The sequence below is a fragment of the Lagenorhynchus albirostris genome, chromosome 14 (assembly GCF_949774975.1).
Source record: "Lagenorhynchus albirostris chromosome 14, mLagAlb1.1, whole genome shotgun sequence".
NCBI lineage: Eukaryota > Metazoa > Chordata > Mammalia > Artiodactyla > Delphinidae > Lagenorhynchus > Lagenorhynchus albirostris.
Genome location: NC_083108.1, coordinates 71,082,014 through 71,103,131, shown reverse-complemented (window position 1 = coordinate 71,103,131; position 21,118 = coordinate 71,082,014). Strand labels below are relative to the sequence as shown.

Sequence of the window (21,118 nt, the reverse complement as noted above, 5' to 3'; positions counted from 1 at the left end):
AATAGCTGTTGCTAACTAAGTCTTCACGGGTTTCCCCGCCCAACTCCTTCCGTAAACCAATGAGAAACAAGTCTCTGGGAGTGTCCCGCCCTGGGGAGAGAGCCACGGACCAATGGAAGATGGCGGCTGATGGGTGGTGCGGCCGGAGGTAGGTGGAGTCACCCCGGGGTCTGGACGGGAGCCTGGCAGGGTCAGTCCCCTACCAGATCCTTGGACCATGGCTGTGTGGGGCCTGGGAGGTCGCCTTGGCTTGCGCGGGTGCCTCGGCGCCCGCAAGCTATTGTGTCCCCGTTTCCAGAGCCGCGGCCCCCAGGGCGTGGAAGACGGGGACAGGTGAGTACCTGGCTGGGAGGGTAACTCAGGCACCTGCCCTGAGTTATGTTGTCGCCGTGGTTACGTCAAACCGCTGGGAGGTCACCGCAGCAATCGCCAGGTGACGTCCTCTTTAGTCGTGACGTCACCGTGGCAACGTGGTCTCCGTGGAAGCCAGAGACCAAGGTTTCTTGGCGCAAGACAAGTCCAAACGAAGCCCAGCATCCATCAGGACAGGGCATATCCCATGTGAGCCAAGAGGGTCATCTTGCCTGGCCTCACAATCAGGAGGGGCCTCGATTCGGATATTAACCTCTCTCCAAAGCAGTTTATACTTTAAGGCACAGAGATACACCAATACGGTCTAAAGATGGCTGTCATCATATACCTTGAAACTTGCACCCCGTTTCCGGACCTCAGACCCTGACTTAATAATGGATTAATCTATTTCACAGATCCAGTAATTTAACCTTTGAATAACCTTTTAATGTCACATTTTAATGTTGACGTCTTTATTAAAGGTGTTGCTATTTGAAAATGCCAGTTTTCGAACCCTGTTTTGGCAATTCTCCATTTCGGAGTATACATGAAGCTTTACAGTATGGTAATGGCCCAGGGATTTTTCCCTCCAAGAGTCCCTGGCTTGGTAGAGCAGAGGTAACAGTTTTGGGGTGTCGATAGTCTTGGGCAAGAATCCCAGCCCTACCGTTTCTTCCCGTGGTGACCTAGGAGGCAGAGTCTCATCCCGTCAGCTACAGATTCCTCAAAAACAAAATGAACGGGCTTCCCTGGTGGCACAGTGGTTGAAGGTCCGCCTGCCGATGCAGGGAACGCAGGTTCGTGCCCCGGTCCGGGAAGATCCCATGCCATGGAGAGGCTGGGCCCGTGAGCCATGGCCGCTGGGCCTGCACGTCCGGAGCCTGTGCTCTGCAATGGGAGAGGCCACAACAGTGAGAGGCCCGTATACCGCAAAAAAAAAAAAAAATGAACATCATAGGTAGTGCTTGGGAAGATTCCAGGGATAATTCAAGGAGATAATGCCTGTAATTCACTTAGCACAGTGCAGAGACTATGGAAAGTGATCGCTAAATTCTTTCAGCCAATATTTATAGAGCGTCTGCATTGAGCAATGCACTACATCAGCTATTCTGCAGATGCGGGTGTGGCAAGACATAGAACTTGCCCACAAAGGGCTTAAAACTAAGAGGAACGGAGGGGAAAGATTTCAAGAGATCCAAGCAGAAGCGGGTAAGTGCTGCCTCTGAGGATATGGGTAGCAAACTGTGACCCACTGAAGGACGTGCCCCAGTATATATGCCGTCCTCACTCATCATCTCTTGATGTTTATTTCTCCTTAGGCCTTCCTCGAAGACACCCAAGCTCCCCAAGATCTACACCAAAACAGGAGACAAAGGTAGGGTGGGGACAGGTGAAAAATGCAAAGAAAGACATGGCAGATTCCATCTTAAAGTTCTTCCAAATTCTAGGACTTCCCTGGCAGTCCAGTGGTTAAGACTCCACGCTTCTACTGCAGGGGGCATGGGTTCGATCCTTGGTCAGGGAACTAAGATCCTGTATGTCACGCGGCACTAGAAATTGATGGAAAATTCTGGAATGAGAATTAAATAAATAATAGCTTTAAAATATATTTTTTAAAGTTCTTCCAAATTGTTTGCAGACGTTAAAAGTATGTAACAGATCTCAATAGGCGTCACCCAAATGTGATGTGAAATGAAAGATGCCCAAGATATATTAAGTGATAAAAGCAAGTTGCAGAACAATCCAAATAGTTGGAATCCATTGAATAAAAGTGTGTGTGTATATTTATATGTGTGTTCAGGTGTACATAGAACATTGTGAAAGGTTATACCTTGGACTGTTACCTGGGAGAGAGATTGAATTGTGGGAGAGGGGAATAAATAGACGGGCTTTCATTGTTTCCTGTACATACTTTTATTCTATTATTTATTTTGTAATGAGCATATATTGCTTTGATAATTAAAAAAAATGCCAGAACATGATGTACAGAAAAAAAAAGATGCAGAAGAACATATCAGTATGATACCATTTTCTAAAGTTTTAAACCACGCATGGACTTCCCTGGCGGTCCAGTGGTTAGAACTTGGCGCTTCCACTGCAGGGGGCGCGGGTCTGATCCCTGGTTGGGGAACTAAGATCCCGCATGCTGCGTGGCATGGCCCCCCCCACCAAAAAAAAAAACCACGCAGATTACCAGTATTTATTGCTTTGGGGGTATATTTATGTAGTAAGAAGATAAAAACATTCATAGATGTACTTAATGCCATTGTACACTTAAAAATGGTTAAAATGGCCAATTTTACATTATGTTTATGTTATCACAATAAGAAAAGAAAAGATGCAAAGGGATGATAGTGTTGATGCCCTCCAGCCAAAGACTCCAGGGACGGAATTCCCTGGCAGTCCAGTGGTTAGGACTCCACGCTCTCACTGCCAAGGACCTGGGTTCAGTCCCTGGTCGGGGAACTAAAATCCCACAAGCCAAGCAGCGCAGCCAAAAATAAATAAATAAATAAATAAAGGATATCAGGGAAGAAGTGAGGACAGTGGTTACCCCTGGGGAGGGGGGCAGTGACTGAAAGCGGGGACACGGGGGCCTCTAGGGTGAGGCTCCTATTTCATTCCTTGATCTAGATGCTGATCACAGAGGTCTGTTTCAGTTAGTAACAATTCATCAACTTGTACACTTATGATTCGAGCACTTTTCTGTGTATGTTATCCTTCAAGTGGAAAAATGCTTTAAAAGAGCATATCAGGAAAAAAAACTCTTTAATTTGGGCAGCAAAACATTTTCACAGGGTTTTCCAGCACCTTCACCGGAGAAAGGAGACCGAAAGATGACCAGGTGTTTGAAGCCGTGGGAACTACAGATGAATTAAGTTCAGCCATTGGGTAAGGGGGACGGGATTGGCCTTGAGGTCGGGCTTGAGTTGGTTGTTAGAGGGCATGACTGATGTGCAGCTCTCCAGAGTGCCCGCCAGTCCCAGAGGCTGCCAGCCCTCGATAAACCTTCCTTGGCCTGTGGCTTCCATCCCTCACCACGTGATGCTGCCTCGCCCCTCCATCCCTGCTCCCTCACTCTGCTCGTATGTGTGTGCCATTGAGGTGCACGTGCAAAGTGACAGGTGAGTCGAGCACAGTACACAGGGCATCAGACGTGATCCCTTTCGGGAGGCTTATTTTTTAAGCATATACACAGCCAGAGTTTAGAAGGTGGACTCAGGGAAGTAGTCAGGATTGGCCGGGCCATGCTGGTGTAACAAACAGCCCCCACATTTCGTGGCTTAAACCACCAAAGGCGTATTTCATCCTCTCACTTCAAGCCCATCGTGGGTTGGGTATGTTTCTTCTCTGCCTGGCCTTCACTCTGGGACCCGGGCTGGTGGGACAGCCTCTGTCTAGAACCACACCAGTAATTGTGGCAGAGGGAAGAAAGACCACAGTGATGCCCACGCTGGCTCTTAAAGCTTCCACGAAGTGACACGCCACCTCTGCTCACATTTCATTGGCCAGAGCCAGGGACGTGGACACATGTGACAGCAGCAGGGGTGGGAGGGGCCGCAAATATTTGAGAACAAAGTTCAGGCCACCATGCTCAGGAAGCCATTGGCAGCATGAGCTGCAGGTATTATAAGTACTAGTTCACAAGTTCTGACTCGGCCTTGTGGGTGAAGATCATGGTAATCAGACAGACCTGGGTTCAAATTCTCTCCCACTGCTGACTGGCTGTGTGACTTCAGGCAAATCACCTGGCCTCTCTGAGCCTCAGTTTCCTATTCTGTCAAGTGATCCTAGTAATAGTATCCAATCTCATTGGGTTCTTGTGAGGATGTAATGAGAGAACTCCATGTTTCCCCCTTAGGACAGTACCTAGCACCAATCATAATGCTAGCTATTATTATCATCATAATTATTAAAACTTACCTGTTCATGGTGGCCATTTCTCAGTGATGGGCCTAAGTGAGGTTCTCAGGAAGGATAATGTAGCTAGTCTGCCAGCAGAGGAGAGAGGGCAGACCCCTTGGTGTGTGTGGGAAGGGTGTGGCGAGGGGGAAGTGCACACAAGATGAAGTGGGCAGAGGGGCAGGAAGGCGGGTTCTAGCATCGGCTGTTTAGAATTAGCAAATCAGCAGGCCATCATCCCGCAGGTGATGTGGTGCAGGGGACTGGCCACAGCTCAGTTGTGGATTCTTCCGTCCTCAGATGTTGGCGGAGCATCTGCGTGTGCCAGGCTCTGCTGAGTGGGGAGCCTCAGCCCTGCCTTCACGGAGCCTGCGGTCTGCGGGGTGCGGTGCAGCGGGCGGGGCGGAGCAGACAGATGCTGGAGGGGCAGCCACAAGTGGTGGGAGCGGGGATGGAGCGAGCATGGGGAGGGGCCTCCCGCTGGCCTCTGTCGTGGGAACATCCTCGGTGAGCACATATTCCCAAGCATCTCCAATGTGCCAGGCTTGAGGCATACGCCCCCGCCTCACCATCCAGAGGGGAAGACCAACACGGGACAGCTTACGTGTGTGCTTATTTAGTTCTGATTGTACGATGGGCTAGAAGATGCACAGTAGTTCTTTTTTTGCCCTTTCAAAGCCATTCTCCTGTGCCTGGGAGGCTGGCCTGGAGATGGTCTCACCCCGATTCCCTTGTCCTCTGGCTTTAGAGTTGGTCCAACCAATGGGCAGCACCAGCAGGAGATCGGACGAGGGTGAGAGGGGTAGGGGTATGTGTGACCCTGCCCCCAGCCCTGTGCGGCTCTGGCAGTTGTGGGGCTCTCCACTGCTTTCTCCCAGCTGCCCAGCTCCTGGCGGTGGCCTCTGCCCAGAATGCAGCTCTCTCCAGGGTTGGTAGTGCCTTTGATCCTCCCTTGCCCCTTCAGGCTCTTGCTTTTGCTCATCTCTGCCATCCATCTGCAGTTCCCATAAGCCTTCCCACTCTGTCAGTAGTCCCTTCGTGAAGCTTTTCTCCAGGAACCCTTCAAACACACCACTGTCTGGCGAGGAACCTGACTGGTACAGAAGAGGGTGCAGTGTTCTGAGGGAGGCCAGGGCCACAGTCCTGACCTGCATCGGGGGCACTTTGATTTTCCTGCCCCACCCAGCCTTACCAGCGAACTCCTACTCAAGCCTTCAGAGTCCCACTTCCAGCATTGCTTCCTCCAGGAAGCCCTCCCTGAACCCTAATCAAGGCCAAATATCCCAGGACTCTCACCCTTTCCTTCAGAGCACTGACCTCAGTTTGCAACTTCACTGTTAGTCATGTGACATCTGATTCACATCTCCCTGTCCTGCCTAATGGGGCCTGTGTCACCTCTGTTCATACTGAATCACCTGGACCTGGCCAGAGTAGGCGCTGAAAGAGGAGTTGTTGGCTGGATGAGCGGCGAAAACCAAATACCCGCAACCACATGGAAGGTTACGATGTTCCTCAATGTCAGCAAGAAAATAACGGCCTTCCTGTGACAGCTCAATTAGCAAAATGGCCAATCCCCTGAGAATGTATTGCCTTCCAGCAAGACAGGGCCTGGGGATGTTATATTCGAGGCAAATCCTTCTTCCTTCTTCCTCACAGGTTTGCTATGGAATTAATTGCAGAAAAGGGCCACCCGTTTGTGGAAGAGCTTCAGAAAGTGAGTAACATTGTCTCACCCCGAGCTGGGATTTTCCAACCCCGAGGCCTAGTGGCCATAACTGGATTTGCCAACTGACCATCAGTTCCTTTCTGTGTCACCTGGGACTAGTCCACTTACCCTCTGTGAGCCTCAGTTTCTTCATCTGTAAGATGGGGACACACAGAGATGACCCTCCCTCACAGGTGAGTGGTGAGGTTTGGCCTCAGAGAGGGAAATGTGAAGGGCAGTGGTCTCAGCCCAGGGCAGTTCTGCCCCTCAGGGGACACAGGGCAATGTCTGGAGATATTTTAAGTTGTCTGGGCAACTTAAGTGTTTTAAGTTGTCACACTGGAGGTGGAGGTGCTACTGGGATCTAGTGTGTAGAGGCAGGGATGAGGCTAAACGTCCTACAACGCACAGGATGGTCCCTGTGACAGAGGATGACCTGGGCCAAAGTGTTAGTGGCCCTGAGGTTGAGAGACTTGAAAGGCCCAGCTGTGGTTAGCCCTCGGTGGGGGGGATGGTAGGGTTCTTAGAATTACTGTTCTGTTCTTAAGAGGCAGCGGGGGCTCTGGCCCACAGAGAGGACTTCAGAAATAGAGGCAGGGCCACCACCCCCAGAACATGGAGAATGTACCTGGGGTTTTAGTCTGCGTGCTGACCTGAGTCAGCTGCTCCCTGGAGGGTCAGCCCTCGGCCTGCTTCAGTCCTCCAGGCCAGGCTGGAGCCCACTGGGGCCCCTGGGAGCAGACACAGGGTAGTGAGGGGCTGCAGAAAGATGGGAGGCCTAAACTGCTGGAACATTCTATGAATGAGGCACCTCCTGTATGAGGGAGACTGGTCTTCAGCCTCAGAATGAGGAATTGCTGGCGTCTACAGTGGTCGTTTCTGTCTGCCGTGCTCACCTCTGAGCGGGGTTTGCAGAGGGAAGAGGGGGTCAGTGGCGTGATGAGCCCCTCCCTTGCTTTAGACCACGTCCTTTGGGTAACAGTTTCAACATCACCTCCTCCGGGGCCTTCCCTGGCCACCCCTGCTTCCAGCCGGTGCTTCTCCCAGGCTTCCGCAGCTCCTGTGCTTCTGCCTCTAAAGGCAAGCGTCACCAGGAGTGTGGCCTGGGCGCCCCAAGGGTGCAGACTGTGGCTTGTTCAGCTGGGTTCCCCGCCTGGCCCCCGGGAGCTGCTCCGGGCCTATAGCAGGCCAGGCAGCCTGTTCCCGGCTCTCCCTGCAGAAGCCCATGAGGTGGAGGCCAGCCCTCACGTTTTACAGAGGACAAAACTGAGGCTCAGCCCAAGGCCGCACAGCCAGGAATCAGCGGGGCTGGGATCGGATTCCCAGACTGGGGCCACCTCTCTCCAGCCCCCGGGGTAAACGCCGCAGGTGGCCGGCGGCGGAGTAGTACTGTGATGCCCCTTTCCATCGGAAGCCACAGAGACACCACGAGGTTAAGGAACTTACCCAGCGTCTGCTGCTCGGTGGCTCAACAGGTTCCAGTCCACTCCCGGGTGGGCACCGTCTACTCTCACCGACTGTGTCCTGCTCCCGGCACACTGCCACGGTGGCTGTCTCATCAGAGGGCACAGCCCTGTCCTGTATAGTTTAAAAAGCACTGTCAATTTGGGTCTCTCCGCCCAAGTGTTATAGGTTAGAAAACCAAGGCCGTCAGTTTAGAGAAAAGAAAAAGACCTCGAAGGGCCCGGCACATGGGAGAGGAGGGTCGGGGTGAGAAGACTCCTCCTGACTATCGCTGGGCGCTTGACACTCCCCGTCTGCGTCACCCAGGGCCCCTCCCAACAGGGCAGACGTGCTGTGCTGCAGGTTCAGACAGAATTTGCTGATTAGCCTTTGTAAATGCCAGCTCCTTAGAGGTCTGACAGCTCCCGGCAGGCCCAGCCCTGCACGTGGACGCACGAGAGCCCCGCTTGGCCGGCGTAACAGGGTCTTCACCCATGCCTTCCATTCCTCCCCAGATCCAATGCTCCCTGCAGGACGTCGGCTCTGCACTGGCAACACCGCGCTCCTCAGCCAGGGAGGCTCACTTAAGTAATTCTCTCCCTGAACCCACTGTGTGTGCTCAGAGGGCCCTGGGGGGCCTGGGCCCGTGGGTGGGGGGAATGACTCTGTCCTGGGTGTCGCCTGGGACCCCTGTCAACCTGGCCTGTGCAGCCTGAGACGGAGGGTCCCTCTGAGCCAGGGGAATGGTTGGTGGGCACCCAGGTGGGAGGGACGGGGTGGACTCCTTGTGATCCTGGGGCAGTGGCCTCACCGCCACTTCTCCTTGGCTCCACAGAACATGCCACGTTCGAGGCAGGGCCCATCCTGGAGCTGGAGCAGTGGATCGACAGATACTCCAGCCAGCTGCCCCCGCTCACGGCTTTCATCCTGCCTGTAGGTACTGGGCTGCCTCAACCTGGGGGTGGCTGCGGGCCAGTGTGTTGACCAAAACACACAGGCAGGGATTCAGCCTCCCCCCTTTTAGTTTTTAACAGCGACAGAAGCTTTCCCCCAGCCCCCAAGTCCCCTCCAGACCGTCACGGCTCCCTCCCCAGTCCTGCCTGCTTTGGAGAGGGGTACCCAGTGGGTGTGCCCCGGCAGGGCCCCTGGAGACAGAACACTGCCTGTTGTGGGCGGGGCCTGTGTGTCCCTCAGTCCATCCAGGCTCCCTGCCTGCAGTGGGCACCCTCCCCCCACCCTTCCAGCCAACACCCGCTTTCTCCTTTCAGTCCGGAGGCAAGAGCAGCTCCGCACTGCATTTCTGTCGGGCCGTGTGCCGCCGAGCTGAGAGACGGTACAGGGGTGCGGGACCGAGGGAGCGGGGCCTGGGCAGAGAGACAGTGATCCTGACGGGGGTGGTGGGGTGGGGGCGGAACAGCACGTGGGGATCAGAGCTTGTGCAGAAGCAGGCAGCTCCAGGAAAGGGGAGGGGGAGGCCCAGCGGGTCTAGGCGATTATTTGTAATTATAATAACACTCACGTGGTATGAAATCCAGGTGCGTATTCAGTGAGGACTCCCTGTTCCTGGGGTTAATTTAAATGGTGGGGGTGGTCTCAGCTGAGCAGAAAGGATTGAAAAGCTCCACACCATGATAAGAGCTATGAGGGAGGGTACTTGGCACCAGAGTGACCCAGCCTGGGACTGGGCATGGGGGGTACTGGGGGCACAGTGGACAGAGTGCCCAGGGTGAGGGGACAGCAAGGGCAGAGGCGGCAGTCTGCATGGAACACACACAAAGGACGCCGAGTGTCTGGTCCAGAGTGAGGGGCGTGAGGCATGACGAGGCTAGAGGCTGAGCTGAGGCCAGGCCGGGCAGGGCCTCATGTGCCCCGAGAGCTCTGCATTTATCCTGAGAGCCTTTATCCTGTGAGCCATTGATGGGTTTTAGGCCATGAGATGACATGCTGGCTGCTGGGTGGAGAAGGGCCCAGACCAGCCACCTGCTACCCCAATCCCCCAACTCAGTCAGGAGAGGAGGGACACACACCCCCCGCCCCCCACCAGAAGCTCCTGACTGCCTTTTCAAGGAAACTTTAAAAGAGTAATTGCGGGGCTTCCCTGGTGGCGCAGTGGTTGAGAGTCCACCTGCCGATGCAGGGGACACAGGTTCGTGCCCCGGTCCGGGAAGATCCCACATGCCGCGGAGCGGCTGGGCCCGTGAGCCATGGCCGCTGAGCCTGCGCGTCCGGAGCCTGTGCTCCGCAACGGGAGAGGCCACAACAGTGAGAGGCCCGCGTACCGCAAAAAAATAAAAACTAAATTAAAAAAAAAAAAGAGTAATTGCAACATCTCCATTTACACCACTCATAGGCCAGGCTGCCAGCCGGCTTTACAGAGAAATGGGAATAAAGCCCTGCTTTATATAACCGGCAGGACCGTGCTGGGCACTTTGTATCCATTATTTCATTGATTCCTTGTGGTAACCTTGGGAGAGAGGTGGTGGCAGCCCCCACTCTACTGGAGTCAGGACGCTGGGGCTCAGAGGTGACACCGTGGCCGGGGTCACCTGGGTGGTCCATGGCAGAGTCTGGATTTGAGCCCAGGTGTGTCTGCTCCATACCTGAGCTCCGTCCATGGCCCCATGTCATAAAGATTTCACTTTTCATGAAAGGCCCTTGGGGCCAAGTGGTTCCTAAAGTGATGCTGAGTCACAAAAGAGCTTCAGCTTCAAAAGGAAAAAAGTCATTTGTACAAAGCTGTCCACATCAGCAGTGCTCATAGTAGCAAAAAATTGGAAACAACCCAAAGGCCCAACATCAGGGAATGGCCGAGTGGGGGGGGGGGGTCCTGAGGACACCAAACCCGTGCCCAGGTGACAAAGCCCCTGGGGCAGGAGACACAAACCTGGGGCCTCGGTTTGGGGCGAGCACCTCCCAGCAGGAGTTATGTAGCAGAGGCGACGTGCGTGGAGGGGCCGCCAGCTCACTGGCGCTCAGCGGCAGCACCATCTAGCGTGTCTGCACACAGACTGGCGAGGCTGCAGCGGGAGTGAAATGCTGAGTCAGGACGCAGCCCCTGCCCCCAAGCGTGTTGAGCCCGTAACGTAGTGTGATGCCGTGTTTCCTCCCCTCCTAGCGTGGTGCCTCTTGTCCAGTCCGGTGAGACGGATGCAGACGTGGCCAAGTTCTTAAACAGGTACTCAGATGGGAGCTGGAGGGCCTTTCTGAAACGGTAGGCGCCTCGCGGCCCCCGCCCTGGCTCGTGTGGCTCCAGCGTGGGCCAGGCCGGGGCTGGGCGCTGAGCGACCCCAGGAGCTGCCTGCGGTCCAGAAGGTGACCTCACAGCCAGGGTCTGGCCCCTTGATGTGGTCACTCCTCCCCCAGGACATGGCCTGGGCTTTGATGGTCCTGCCCAGCTCCTTTCCTCCTGGGAGGGGAGTGAGGACCGTTCTGTTCATGTCACAGTAGTGATCCTGGGGAGCCTTCCAGCCATGTAGGTTGTGTGGGCTGAGCCAGTTCGTTCTCTTAGCAAGGAAGGCATCACCGTGCAGATGAGGAACCAGCATATGACAGCTCTGCGGCGGGGGCGATCACCCAGAGCGGAGCCTCTTCCACTGCCCAGTCCCCCACCACACTCCCAGAGAGACAGCCAGGCATCAGGAGGAGGGGGGCATGGTTCCAGGAGGGGGCACGGGTCAGGGAAGGTTCCAGCAGGACCTGGCATGGAGCTGGCCTCAGGGTAGGGTTGGGGCAGGGAGAGAAGAGGAGGGTGGAGTCAGTGCGGCCCGGAAACAAGGGAGAGCACAGGGCAGCTTCGCAAGCTAACTGCCAGCCGCTGAGGGGCAGGCTCGCTGCTGCCGCTCCTGTTTCCCTCCCCACCCAGCCCTGCCCAGAGGCCCCATCGCCGCCAGGTCAAAGAAAGAAGGGAGGGGGGCACTAGGGTCTAGCCCACTAGAACATTCCAGGCCAGTGCTTCTCAACCGGGATGTCTGGCAATGTCTGGAGACAAGTGGGTGGGGGCTGGGGTGCTGCCCAGTGTCCTACGATGCACACAACAGCTCCCTCTTCCTGCCACGAAGAATCACCCAGCCACAAGGAATGATCCCGAATGTCACTAGTGCCGAGCTTGAGAAGCCTGCTCTAGGCTCCCTCTACTCAGAGTAGACCAGCAGCACCAGGATCACCTGGGCACAGTTTATACCTGCCAAATCCTGGGCCTGGCCCAGCCAGTCCTCCCGAATCAGAATCTGATCTGCATGTCACCAGGATCCCCAGTTGACTTGTGTGCTCACCCCAGTTTGGGAGGCACCAGTCCTGTTCACTGGAAGGTGCAGAAACCAGGGAGTGGCCCAAAGTCACCAGCCCTGTGAGGTCAGACAGGGCAGTGGCCTCATCCTGCAGGAACCACCCCAGCCCTGGCGCCAGAGTCGGGCGCTGGGCTCTCAGGAAGCTGGCCTGGAGCGCCATCCATCCATCAAGCTGAGCACCCGCTGTCCCACCCGATGCTCCTGGGGCACGTGACTGATATTTCCTCGTAGAAGGCTAATAGAGGGAGGACCCTGTTAGCATTGATCTCTCATTTCAGATCATTCCATTTGCCTTCTTCTGCCCCTCCAGACTCAGTGACTATCTCTTCACGTTAGCCAGATACACAGCCATGAAGGAGGGGAATCCAGAAAAAATATACAAGAAAAATGACTTGTCGGTCCATGCCTGAGGCGCTTGGAAATAATGGAAAAACGGAGCTTTGCAGACTCCTCCACAGTGACAACGGGAAAGGAAGACTTTGCCCTCGTGTCCTGATTCCTGAAGATCTCACCCAGAGGGGCCAGAAGCTGGTCTTTTGTCCAGACTCCGCTTCCTTTCAGGGCCCCCCACTTCCTTCAGGAGCTGAGGCCGGTGGAGAATTCTAGCCCCCTCCCCTGGGCTCTCCTCAGCCTTCCAAAAAAGAATAAAAGTGGGAAAGGCTTGAGGGTGTGTGTGTGGGGTGTGTGTGTGTGGGTGTGTGTGTGTGTGAGAGAGAGAGAGAGACAGATGCCCTCCACTGGCAGCTCATTTGGAATGGTACCAGAGGCCCTTGGAAATGTAATTGTGATTTACCTCTGCCAAAGGGGCTTTAAAATGTCACATTTATAAAGAGTAAGGCAGACAGGATTTGGAGTTTAGTCACCTCTGAGCCACTCATCAAGGGGGAAGGACGGCTGCAGACTGACAGGCGAGGCCTCGGAAACACTTGGACTGAAGTGCATGTGTGGCGAGGGTGCAGCCCGGAGAATCTTCTCTAAAGGGGAGCCTTCCTCCATCAAGGGACGGACATCCCCGGGAGAGGAACACCACCACTTTAATGAGGGCATGTCCTGCCCGGGCAGGTGGCATCCAGGGTCAGAGGTGAACTGCGTTCAGCTTCAGACTATAAGCTCTTATGTTTCCAGCGAGGCTGACGCAGACCAGACCTACTTCTCTGACGTTGCACTTGGCTGGTTTATGCCTCTGAGATCTGGGCCACAGCTGTATTTTATTTCAGTTGTCACTGCTGCTCCCTCCCGCTAGGAAGTGACCCTGCCAGTGCCAGCTGTGTCCTTGGGAAGGGGGATATTTATGAAGGGCGAGGAGGCAGCCCTGAGAACCTGAAGACTCCACACCACTAACTGCAGGAAACAACTTGGGAAGGGCAGGCTCTCACTAACTGTCAGGGCAGAAACGCCCAGTGAACTCCATCCAGCCATCATTTATTAGCCTGAAGCTCGGAAGTCTGGTCCCTCCAGCCATCCTTGCCAGCAGTTAGGAAACATTAAAATGATGAGTTTTGTGCTAGCTTTGCTTTCGTTCTTAACCACCTTACCTGCTCATTTTGCTGGAGGAACATCATTATCTCGTCCCTTCTGGGTCCTTTTGTTCCTGGACTTGGGCAAAGTGGCTGAGGTGCAGGTGACCGTGAGTGAAAGTGAAAACCCTCCAGGAAGTGGCCCTGGCCAGCAGCTGGTGCCAGGTCTGGTGCATGGTGGGCACTCGGCCTGTGTGAACAGAACTGAGAACATTACAGAACAGGCTAAAGGTGGTTCACTGTTGGGCAGGCACTCAGGCTGCACCGGGGAGGGTTATGTTCCAAGAGCCCACAGCAAATCCATCAAGTGACTAGGTCCTGCCCACACCTTAGCATCTTCCTGGAAGGAGCAGGACGTACATAATAAAAAGTCCCACATGCCCCACTGTAGTGAAACATCTGCAAAGGACAAGAGGAGTTCTTTGAGTAGATACAGCGTCCTCATGGGATGATCTCTGAAACAAGGCCTTTTCCTGTAGCCATATTCCCTCCCCAGCAGCCCTTGCTGGGAGGGGCTGTCGCAGGCCAGATGGTAACTCTGGGTTCCCAGGTCCCACACCCCCTGCATCATCCCTTCCACCAGCAAACATCCCCGAAAACAAACACCCCTGAGAAACATGCAGGTGCAGGCATGTCCTGTGCCACTGACCTGGGAAGAACTGAGGCGGCCTGCTGGGGAAGGGCTCGCCCAGGGGTCGGGTCAGTTTGAAACTTTCGCTCCTCTGCTGTACCTTACATAGCCATGTGGGAGCTGGAAGCAAAAGGAAAAATGTGTTCACTCCCGTACACTTAGCAAAACATCCTCCCCGGTCTCGAACCCAGTGGGAAAAGTTAATGAAAACTCCGTGATCAAAACACATGACTGTATATAAAGCCCGTCTGCAACCGCTGTCAACCCTTGTAAATGGTCATCCGCATCACACAGCAACGCAGGTTGGGAGAGAAATGGCAGGCTGTTTTTATTTATAATGGTGATACCTTGTCGATCATAGATTTTGTTTTTGCATAAATTTGATTTTTAAAAATATCGCGGTGAGGGACTTCCCTGGTGGTCCAGTGGTTAAGACTTCACCTTCCAGTGCAGGGGGTGTGGGTTCGATCCCTGGTCAGGGAGCTAAGGTCCCAAATACCTTGCGGCCAAAAAAAACCAAAAACATAAAACAGAAGCAATATTGTAACAAATTCAATAAAGATTTTAAAAATGGTCCACATCAAAAAAAAATCTTAAAAAAAAATACTGCAGTGGAAAAAATTCTGTAAAAAATTGCATGAAAGTTATTTCTCTTGCTTCCTGGATTTGGGGGTGTTCCCATACATTTTGCACCCAAGAAAGTGCTCCACCTGCGTCTCCGTGGTCCAGGTCTGGCTCTCAGGATTGTATTTAGGGCCACAGTCAGAGGTGGTTGGATATTCCAGCGGCGAGAAGCCCACCAGCCAGCATTGTCGAAGGGCTTGACATGCCAGGCCCCAGGCCAGGGGCTCCACAAACATCATCGCATTGAAACCTCACAGCAACCCCGAGGGAGGCACTGTCTATGGCAGGAGGGGGGAAACAGACTTGCAAACCAGCTTGTGTCAGGGAGTCAGTGCCAAGATGTGGGCCAGGGACGCAGCCCTGTGACTCCCGGCCCAGTGCTCCTCCCCCCACTGCCACTTGACAGTCATTTTAATCACGCCCTGGGCCGCTGAGAACAATGTCAGGCACTAATAGATTCTGCTGTCTCATTTCTCAACCTACTTTCCCTTAACTGATACTTCATGGCTATTGTTAATGTGCATTTTTCACCGAGTAATTTTCATAACCCGAACTTGTAACGCATCCCAATGACAAACGTCCCCGGTACCAAATCCCCCATCAGCTGCAATGTCACCCTCATCTCCCCTCACCCCACCCTCACACCTTCCTCCGACAACCCCTACAGTTTTATGATCCCTCTGTCCCAGTTATCATTACTGAACCTTTAAGAATCCAGACACATTTCAAGTTTAATTGAATAAAATCCTTTGTGTAATAAATTCCACATGAATGCTACATAAATCAGTGCCTTGGGAGGATTTGTGGCTCACCCCTCCCTTCAGAACAGGCCCACTGGCGATACTGGACCCAGGCTGGTCCCACCTTGCTTAGGGAGAGGACTGAGGCCCCCTTTGCAGCCCAGCCAGGGTGCAGTGTTCATTTGCCTTGACCTGTCACTTTTCTTCTCTGGAGTCCATCGTGGAAGACAGTGCTTGGGCGCAAGCAGAGGCAGGAGATGAGCTGGTTGGGTACACAGGGATTTGGAAGGTTGGGGGACACCCAGGAACTTCGGGGGTGTCCCGGTGCTCTCCCACTCCACAGATTCACAAACTCCTGATGAAGGCTCTGTGCATCCTCTCCCACCGTAGTGAAACATCTGCAAAGGACAAGAGAAGTTCTTTGAGTAGATACAGCAGTCTGCGTACAACCCGTGGAAGCCCCGGGGAAGAACCTCTGCTCTCAGTTCTCAAGTGCAGCACCCACTTCAGGAGTGAATCCGTGCACAGGGCTGCCTGCTCCAGCGGCCTCGTTGCTGGCTCTGCGGAGCCCCAGGCTTGTGGTGCGAGAACAGTCAAACGCTCGGCATGGGCGTCAGCTTCAGGCAGACTTGGGTCCAAGACCAGCTCTGTTACTTCCTAGCATCACAACTCCGGGCAAGTCGTTCCGTCTTCCTTGGACTTGCTTCTTCAACTGTAAAATGGGAATGAAAATCATATCCACCCCACAGGACCACTGGGAGAGTTTAATGAGGCAATGTTTAAAAGGCTTAGCATGCTCCCCCGTCTCATGTTAGCTATTATTATTTTGATTATTATTATTATTTGAAATCAAGTTCCAGCTCTGTCACTTCCTAGCTGAGTCACCTTGAGGGAATCTGTAACCACTCTGAACCTCAATCTTCAGCTTTTATTTTTGGGGACAATGATACCAACTTCCAAGGGTTCAGGAAATATGTCCATGGGCCTGGCACGCGGCAGCAGCTCAACAAAAATAAAATGTAGCTACTTTTGAATCAGGTTTTATCCTTTTTCAAAGCACTTTCAAATAGCTCAGGCCCAGGTGGAGCGCACAGGACCGGGAGTAGCACCTCTGGTTTGTTAAGACTTCCCGAGCCGGTGGGAGATGGGGGCCTCCAGAGGGTCCTGGGCCAGGCCAGCCCAGGGGGATGTGGCTCCAGGAGCAACAGGCCGAAGTGAAAGGGAGGGTGACCCGGTCACAGAAGAGCGAGAGCCAAAAGGGATCAGTGCCCGAGGACTCCCTGCGGGCAGCAGCAGAACCTGGTCTTCGGATTCCCACAAGGTGCCCTCTTGGGACAGAGGACATGATTGACAAATAACTGGGGCAGAGGAGGAGACGAGGGGACCTAAACCCGGGAGGAGCCCCCTACAAGCTACCTCTCTGAGGAAGGGTGAGCAGCAGGCCCGCTCAGCGTGCACCAGGGCAAAGGCAGCCTGGGGAAGGGATTGAATAAATGGCAGAAAGGCGTCCAGCTGACCCAGGACCTGGGGGTCCTCCCTGCACCAGCTGCTCCCAAGGCACAAACCCTTGGCCCTCGTCTTCGGCCATCTGCAGTGCCCACGTCCCTCCCCAGTGAGCAGGTGCCTTTATTTACGATCACCTTGGAAAGGGTCGAGCAGACATATGTTGCTGAGGGTCGTTTATTCTTGTTTATAAAATTTATGGCTTCACCTCGATTACACACTGTCAAAACGGGAAGGATTGGCCCCAAAGTCTCTTGCCGCATGACTGCCTCAGACGTGTGTACATCTGTTAACTCCGTAGGAGCTGTAGAGGGAAATCAGGCTGCCGATAGCTCAGAAGCTCGCTGTCCCGTCACAAGGTGTGGGCCACAGGCCTCAAGGAGAGACATCAGGCGCCTACGTGGAAGGGGAGGAGGTCGGGGTCTGCGGCTGGCCGCACCGGGTGGCATCGGGACCCTGGCCTTGCCTGGCAGACGGGCTCTCTCAGGCGCTTTGGGGTGGGGCATGGAAGGGGAGGAACTTGATTCCTGCAGCCCTCAGGGGTCCGGCTGCAGGACTGGCAGCTGGAGCCAGTTCTAAGCCTGTGGATCTCCACCTGCAGGTGTCAGCGGGGAGAGAGAAACGTTGACTCCACTGTGGTGGGTGGAGTTAGGTACGACCTCTCAGGAGGGCAATCTGGCAATGCCTATCCAAGTCCTGGAAATGTGCGTCCTTCTGACCCAGCAATTCCGTGTCTGAGAATTTCTTGGAAGGAAATAGATTCATCAGTGGAGTCATAGGGTTGTTTTTTTTCTTTTCAGTGCATGCTGCTCATTACAGAGAAAAACTGGAAACAAATGTCCAACAATAGGGAGCTTATTATTAAAGAAGAAATATTTAACAATAAGGGACTGTAGGAAATATCATAAAGCTACTGAAAATGATGGTGCCTATATATTTATTACTATGCAAAAGTGTTCACAATCTATTAAGTGGGGAAAAAAAAACCCAAATTATAAAATGGTAGGTATAGAATGATCCAAATCCTGTAAAAGAAACATGAGTGTAAATATACCATAGAAAAAAGATGCAAGGATTCATTCTATATGTTAATAATGCTTATCTCTAAATCGTGGGATTACTGGATGGTTTCTACTTACATTTTTGTTTGGATTTCCTAATTTTTTTTTTTACAATGTATTTGGGTTAGATTTGACAGAGGCATACTTGTATAATAAACATGATTGAAAAAGTGTAAAGAAACTTGACAACTGCTTTCCCTGCCTATAAAAAATCATCTACCTCCCTTGGGATGTTTGGAGCCAAGAGAACAGCCCAAGGGGAGGGCGCCCACCAGCAGCCAAAGCCACGGGGCCCCTCCAAAAACTAGAAGCCTGGTGAGTGTGCCCTGCGTTCGTTCTATTGGAGACAGCTGGCTGTTTGGAGTGCAGCCCCTGTGCAGCCTGAATGTGGACGCTTGGCTTCCATTCTAGGACAACAGCTGAGGGAAGAAAAATGATCGCAGCCCCACTGAAGTGCCCCCGGCGGGTAATCACACCAGCTTTTCACAGGATGTTGAGGATGCTGGCATTCTTCTTTGTCCTTCGTTGGCTGCTGCATCTTTAACTTGTACAGAATTTGAGAGTAGACAGTGGACTTTCACATTTAATTATTTTATGTGGATTTTTGTTCTGGATTATCACCCTAACTTTACCTGGACAAACTGGCGCCCCATCGGGTAGAGTACTGAATCCTATGTGCCGTAGTCAGCAAGTGGAAAAACCAGCCCTCAACCCGGGCTTCCTAGATCAGAATCCAGCTTCCTTGTCCAACTCTGTTCTGCTGAGACAGGGCTTATCCCAGGGATGGGCGAGAAATGCCAATTCCAACTGATTGGTAGTGGCTGCCTAAAGGGCTGTGGTAAGGAGGCTGAAGCTGGATCCGATGCAGCAGGAAGGAGTTTGGTAATCCATTAGTGATATCTGCCATGGCTTCCTACGGAGGTAATGCAATAAATAACGTGTATTTGACGTTTCTGAATTCCTGGGCCAAATCCCTCACAGATTTCAAAAGGGTGGGGACCTCAGAGGTAGGTATGGGTCTTCAGGCTGCCTAAGGGTTCTCCTAACCCTACAGCTCCCCAAGAGAGCAAACCAGCAGGACAGGGATTTCTCAGGGCTTTGAGACGACACACCAGGGTCAGAGATCTTTGAGACCCAAACACTTGTAAGTCTGACTAATTGATCAGTCAGCCCTGATGAGCTCACCAGCAGAATTTAGAATCTGTAATTACATTTCACATTAAAACATGCAAAGTTAAGATTAAAGCCAGTGAAAAGTGGCGTGACACCTCCCGCCCCCAGCCCACCTCCAGCCTCTGCCTCCATCATCCATCCCTCCTCTCACCAGCAAGCGGGTCTCCTAGGGGCAAGGGCTATAGTTCTGGAAGCCGCTTCCTTGGGCTGTTTTCCTCTCAGTTCCCTCTAAGGCTGTTTCCTGCTGTGCTAGGGACCAGGTCCTGCTCCCCTCCCTGCAGTGCTACATTTAGTTAAGGCAAACGCTTTGTTCAGGGGGACATTTTTGGGTCTCCAATTTACAGTGATCTCCAGCTAAAGACCTCTAAGAACACACCCACGCCCGTAGTTGAGCAAAGTCGGATCGACTGTCCTGTTGCAATGAGAGAGCACACAACACAGAGAGCCGCGGGGTGTTTCAGGAACAGGGTGTTAGAAAGGACCTAGAGGATTTGGGCTTGTGTCAGGTCCTCTGGGGAAGGTTCAAGACACCTATGACGGGGTGTCTTAATAAACCTCTATTAGGAGGGAGGAATGTGTGAGGCTAAAGCTGCAATGGAACACTGGAGGGTCAGACAGGCACAGCCCCCAGCCTGTGCGAGGGGCCAGGGGAGTGACAATACGACAGGGCAGGGCACCCCTTATCAGGTACACTTCCAAACCCAACCCTGCCTTTTAGCTCTTTAGCTGGGGACCTGTGCAGCTGTGCAAACTGTCACTTCTCCTGGTTTTACCAGGACTCAGGGAGACTGAGCTCTGGGGTCCTCAGCAAGTCCTTAAAAATGCTGCAGGGCCTTATTTGCAAAGTGGGTGCAATTTTGTCTGTTTCCTTCAGCCCCCAAGAGGGTAGGTGGGACAGGGGACAGCAGCAGACACAGCGGGCTCTGGACAAGGGACAGAACAGCCCCTGGGGCTTCCCTCAAGCTTGGCCCCTTGGCTAGAAGGCTCTCCCACGCCCTCTTCTGCCTGCTCAAACCAGGTAAGGGCTCTGCAGTGTGGCAGACCTGGGTTCAAACCTTGGCTCTGCCGTTTACTGATGCTGAGACATCGGACAAGGGGCTTATCATCTCTGAACCTCAGTTTTCCCAGCTGTGAAGTGAGCATCCTAGCAGCACCATGCTGGAGACAAGTGATGCCGTATGTGCTCACACACGTCCTCCTTGGATTAGTTACGCCTCTTCCCCCACCCCATATCGAGCTCTGCAGGGCAGGGTGGTGCCCACATTCTTCTCTCTGTACCTCCAGCACCGAGCCCAGCCCAGAGCATAGTAGGTCCTGGCTAGCTATCTGTTAGATGAATGGACATGAGCCTGAACTCCCTGGCAGTATGGCTTCCTGGGCCAGCTCCTGGCTGGGACACCTGCCAGCTGCCAGGCCCATCTGGCACCATTGTTAACGGTGACCAAACCATCCATGCTGCACAGCAGACTCCATGCGGCCCTGCACTGCCCCACTTGGGTGATGGTCCCTTCCCTGGACAGCGTCCCTGGGTGGGCCACAAGCAGGGTGGGGAGTCAGTGGGGCCAGGCCCAGAGGGAAAGCGAAAGGACCATGGAGCCTGACGTCTGGGATAGGTGTCCAGAGCAGCCCAAACTGTCAAGAGGACAAAGTGTCACTGTGTCTCCCCGAGCTGTCTCTTTCTGCCTCTAACTTCAGGCTCCCCGGCCTCCCCTGGAAGCCCCTCCCCTGCAGCCCCCCTGGGTCTGTTTGCACCCCCTAGGCTTTGCCACCTCCAGCGCCCCTCACGGCATGGGGTGTCCTGCACAGACCGTTCCCCTTGGCGGCAGTGCTAGTAGTGGTGGAAGGGGGACCTCCGTGGTCTCACAGACGCAGGGCCAAATCTCGCTTCTGGCACTTCTGAGCTGTGTGGTCTCATGCAAGCGAACCCACCTCTCTGAACCTGTGTCCTCATCTGCAGAACAGACCAGTTACGCTCCCAGGGCCCAGGGTCCCCGGGTGGACTGAACGTGGCCACTTGTGCAGAGGGCTGAGCACAGTGCTGGGCTTGGGCAAAGGCCGAGGGATGGCAGCTACCATCACTACACTTATGGTAGGATGCTCCCACTCCCGTCCTTGGTGATAGATGTGTTCTAATTCCCACCGTCCACCACCTTCACACCTTCCGTCTGGCTGCTTCCTCTG

At 53.7% G+C, this 21,118-nt stretch overlaps 1 protein-coding gene across 1 annotated transcript; it reads left to right on the top strand.

Moving 5' to 3' along the window:
* Positions 1 to 182: 182 nt before the first annotated feature.
* On the top strand, positions 183 to 13,195 carry MMAB (metabolism of cobalamin associated B). The gene is made up of 10 exons (XM_060121065.1): positions 183 to 333; positions 493 to 498; positions 1,671 to 1,726; positions 3,150 to 3,243; positions 5,911 to 5,968; positions 7,918 to 7,990; positions 8,238 to 8,335; positions 8,671 to 8,735; positions 10,518 to 10,577; positions 11,999 to 13,195. The coding sequence occupies exons 1-10, from the start codon at positions 218 to 220 to the stop codon at positions 12,096 to 12,098; spliced, it is 726 nt and encodes a 241-aa protein (XP_059977048.1). The 5' UTR covers positions 183 to 217; the 3' UTR covers positions 12,099 to 13,195.
* The last annotated feature ends 7,923 nt before the right edge of the window (positions 13,196 to 21,118 follow it).

Excerpts from the sequence above, each read along its gene's own strand:
- MMAB (XM_060121065.1), top strand. The coding sequence starts at position 218 with ATGGCTGTGTGGGGCCTGGGAGGTCGCCTTGGCTTGCGCGGGTGCCTC. Across the intron at positions 3,244-5,910 it reads GAATTAAGTTCAGCCATTGG|GTTTGCTATGGAATTAATTG; the intron begins GTAAGGGGGACG and ends TCTTCCTCACAG. Across the intron at positions 8,336-8,670 it reads TCACGGCTTTCATCCTGCCT|TCCGGAGGCAAGAGCAGCTC; the intron begins GTAGGTACTGGG and ends TTCTCCTTTCAG.